Source organism: Ptychodera flava, chromosome 20 (genome assembly GCF_041260155.1).
Source record: "Ptychodera flava strain L36383 chromosome 20, AS_Pfla_20210202, whole genome shotgun sequence".
Lineage (NCBI taxonomy): Eukaryota > Metazoa > Hemichordata > Enteropneusta > Ptychoderidae > Ptychodera > Ptychodera flava.
The window spans coordinates 34,109,290-34,113,861 of NC_091947.1; the positions used below are offsets into that span (position 1 = coordinate 34,109,290).

The 4,572-nt window shown below is 36.7% G+C and overlaps 1 protein-coding gene across 1 annotated transcript; it reads left to right on the top strand.

Moving 5' to 3' along the window:
- Nucleotides 1-390: 390 nt before the first annotated feature.
- Nucleotides 391-4,288, top strand: LOC139120754 (neuropeptide Y receptor type 2-like). Its single transcript, XM_070685308.1, has one exon. The coding sequence runs from the start codon at nucleotides 450-452 to the stop codon at nucleotides 1,572-1,574; it is 1,125 nt and encodes a 374-aa protein (XP_070541409.1). The 5' UTR covers nucleotides 391-449; the 3' UTR covers nucleotides 1,575-4,288.
- The last annotated feature ends 284 nt before the right edge of the window (nucleotides 4,289-4,572 follow it).

Consider the following 4,572-nt stretch of genomic DNA (forward strand, 5'->3'; position numbering starts at 1 on the left):
TAGATTTTTCCTTCGGTAACGTCACTTAAACGTTTATACATGCTATTAATGTCTCATAGGACATCTTATGATAAAAAGTTCCGTTTGAGATAAAGACAAGAATTTTGTTGAGTACCATTGAGACCGGTACACTTCAATTTATTCAGCTTCAGTTTGACCTCTAGAACATTTGACTTCCAATTAAGAGTTGTACAGATTGTTGATATAGCTCCGAGTCAATTGATGCTTTATTGGGTGTTCCTTAAAACTTCCATTATAATTCTGTGATGATCAATGTAATGTAATACATAGCATCGTAAGAATGCCATGAAGATAATTCATTTATCTATTTCTCAAATACGTCGACTTTTATTACTTTACATGGGACATTTTTTCTTTAACAGTTTTTTTTACTACAGCGTCTTGCTGAAAACCCTACAGAGTATTATCGAGTAATAAACGTTAAAGACATGGCGATGAACAAATCAGACAGGGACTGGCAAAGTAGTGTTGACTACGATGTCTTTGGACCAGCTGCAGATGACTACATAGGGTCTCTTCAGGACATTTTATTCAACGAACGGCACAAACAACCAGCCTTCAAGTATGTCATAATTATTCTGAATTCACTCATCATAATCTTTGGTATACTTGGTAACCTTCTCGTCATCTTTGCGATCCTTCGAAGCAAAAAGATGCGATCTACCACCTATATCTTTATTGGAAATCTAGCTGTTAGTGACGTCACTGTTTGTTTGCTTTGCCTGCCTTTTACACTGGCTGCGTCTTTCCAAGATAGTTGGAATTTTGGCGGTTTCATGTGTAACTTCGTACCGTCTGTCCAAATCCTTTCAGTTTGTGTATCAACATTGACTCTGACACTCATCGCAGTCGACAGATACTATGTAGTGGTACGACCATTGAAAGCGAGACTCTCTCTACGAGCGAGTCTGGCTCTGATTATCGCTATCTGGCTTGTCTCTGCGTGTTTGGCATCACCGATTGGGTTCTTTTCTGAGATAGAAATTATTTCGATTCCTCGTCTCTTTCAAGTTGTCAAGTGTTCGGAGCAATGGAGAAGTACAAATGAGAAGGGATTGTATGACATCGTTATGTTTTTACTACAGTGTGTATTGCCTTTACTGATAATTGGAATATCGTACGCACGGATCCTGCTCCACATGAATAGACGAGTGGTACCGGGTGTTCGTACTCAAAACCAACAAGCAACAGACACAAGAAAGAAGATGAAGACCACCAAAATGCTAGTTGCTGTCATTGTAAGCTTCGCCGTCGGCTGGTTGCCGATTAATATTTGGATTCTTGTGTCGGATTTTAAGTTTGCATTAGTTGATAACGAAAATATGAGTTTATTCTACCATATTTTCCACGCTATTGCCATGACAACGACGTGCGTAAACCCGTTCTTTTACGGGCTCATGAACGACGCCTTTAGGGAAGAATACGCAGGGGTTTTCAATTCATTGGCCGTGTGCCGTCGGTCAAGAATAGCACGCCATTCTTCTCCTCAACACATCAGTGGATCCATCAACCGAACTACACAATCTGAGAATCGCACGCAGTCTGAGGTGTAGGTTGTATCTCGCAGTGAGAATTGTATACACAAAACAACATGAAAACCGATTATTAAGTTTACCTTATCACAATTTGACGTTTAAAAGAATTTTTGGGATAGCATTTGTTAATCAGAGTTACGTATCGAGATTGTGTTCAATATTTATCACGGTTAATCATGTTGTCAAATTATGAAACTGAAAAGTAGAATATTAAAACCAATAAGCATTACCTTTGCTTTCGATAGATTCCAATACAAAAGTAGCAGGAAATAGAACACGCAGACTACTTTGGTATAGCATTAAAGGGACAGAAGCTGAAAATGTTGATGTATTTTTCACAATATTTAATCTTAAATCAACCGCAAGTTCTTATTCCACTGCAAAAACATGTTAAAACAACCACTTATGAGTTTGTCACCACAGCGTGTACAGTACACTATTATTGTTGACATTTGAATTTTAGTCCTGTCGAAAATTCATTGGTCAACAATAACTATTTAGTCTCTTCATTTACAGCCTTAGTCGAATAGCTGAATACTGTATATTAATATGCTTTAAAAGTACACAAGGAAACTGAAGTTGACATTAAAACAAATTGGTGAAAAAAATCGTGAAAAACGTTATAGCCATTGTCATTTTAAAGGGGACAAAGACCCGTCATTTTGATTTGAAATATTTTTTGAATTTAGATCTTTAGTTCGAGAAGCCACTGATTTTATAATACGCACTGGCTTTATATGATGAACACTATGAAAATTATTTGAAACGGGAAGTACCTTCGAAAAATTTGATAGCTTTACTGTGGTACATACCAATGATGTATATGTGGTCGTATACTTTACTTTTGCACCTGCAGTAGGTTTTTATGGCAATGTCGTGAAAAGCGATACACTTTTACGATCAGGAACTATTTCTGGTCGATATAATAATATTGTCAACTGCATCAGAGCACTAGAAGTTAGGTTTAGATATATTTGTATGTATTTATGTTTGCCTGATTTCAAATACTGCTCTTATTTGCTTCTTGAGTAATATATATTTTACAGTGTGTACGTAGCTACTTCTAGAAGCTTTACCTTTCCCCGGCCTGTCGTCTGCCGTATCATTAACAGTCCTTGGTGTGAAGCCATTAACAGCGTACACTGGTTGTTTGGATGTATCGAGGGACTTACACGTGAAAACCTGTGCCTCGTTGGTTAGATGTATCGAGGGACTTACACGTGAAAACCTGTGCCTCGTCCAGGTGATCTCTCTTGCGTATAATGAGATGTGAACAATGATTCTTTCGAGTTGCCATAGAAACTACAGAGAAAAAAAGGGAAAGAATCGCCCGGAAACGATAACAAAGACCCATAAAAATACACCACAGGCGTCCTGCTGTGCTAACCTAAAGGCTAGAGGACATTATGCTGGGCACGTTTGAAGCCAAAATCTAATCAGAAATATGTTACAGATTGAGGTTCTGTAGGCTTAGCTATCATGATCAGTGCATAGCATTGGTAAAGATGGCAAAAAAACACTATTTGCCATCCATAGTCGAGAAAACTAATGAAAAAATACAGATTGCATGGAAAAAAACGAGTAATCCCAATTTTTCCATTTCACATTTCAACCACTGCATATTGGATGTATCATGTTTGAAGTTTAATACTCTTAACAAAGAACACATAAAACATGGTTAGTCAACAATTCCACGTATTTGATTCAAAGTACTTTCTCAGGATGTACAGTACTACAACACATTTACATGTCTTTATTTTATTGCCCTGTTCTGAGATTTACTTGTCCTGTATTTTATGCCTCTGTTCTATTATTAACCCCTAAGAACTCTCTCCCTTTTCGCTGGCTGTGATTTTATGACATTTGTACGCAGTCCGTTATTTTTGAAACCACTTATGTGCCATTTTTGTGTAATGATTGACCGATAAATAGTGTTGAAAAAATTATTACTAGTAATTTTATCACTTGAAGCATTATTGACCGATTTTTCAGTTTCGAGAGATTGGTTATTATTTCAAATGTTATTATTTCAAATGTTATTATTCTTCAGTGCATTATTACGTCACGCTACATCACCTCACAACAGACGTCACATCTCCTTCATTACAACCATTAAAATCAAGGCGTGTGATTTCGCGTAACATTACCTCAGAACGTATTGGCCATCGTTAATGAAGCAACGCAGAGCATCAGATATTATTCCTGTCACGGTATTTACAGACGCTTTCAGATTTTTATAAACGTTACTTTTGCTGAACAATCCGTTATTGGTTAAACGCTTCCTGACAATGTTGTAGTTGAATCTATCAGACCGTTACTTCATTTCCTTCGACATTACATTTATCTTTTGCTGAATGCCTCGATTGGTAAATTGCGTCAGTGAACTACGTTATCAGAATTTCAAATAGAATAACAGAGATTGATATCTGCCAATATCATCCATCCAAAGTAACTATAACACTTTGTATGCCTAGTCAGAATTGGATGACGATGAATCAATTTAATAGTTTAACCAACCCCTTGTAACTGAACGCCAATTTGCTTTGTCAGGATCTGAACACTTTCGGTTGTTTTAAGAGAGTGGTTGGATATTCTGAGCATTGTATGATAATAAAGATTTGTATCATTTGACAACGCTTTACTCAATAGGGTTCTTTACAGCACTTTCATAACATTCACTGAATTCATAATACATTTTGAGGGAAAATACGAGCACATTAAACGTATTGATTTGTTTCTATCTCGCTTGGTGACTATATGTGTGTCGTTGTGTGGGTGGCCTTGATACCTTTTCTGAATGTAATAAATATGATGATTTTATAGACTACCATGATTACTTAGATCTACTTCGTCCATTAATCAAACCATGGGTAAACTCATACAATATCGCCACCTATCAATCCAGAAATTGTAGTCAAAGCCGTGTATTTAATCGTTGTAGATTAACACTCTTTATGCTCAGAACCGACAAACCAAACTCTATTATGAGATAATCTGTCAAGTGAAATTTGTGAAG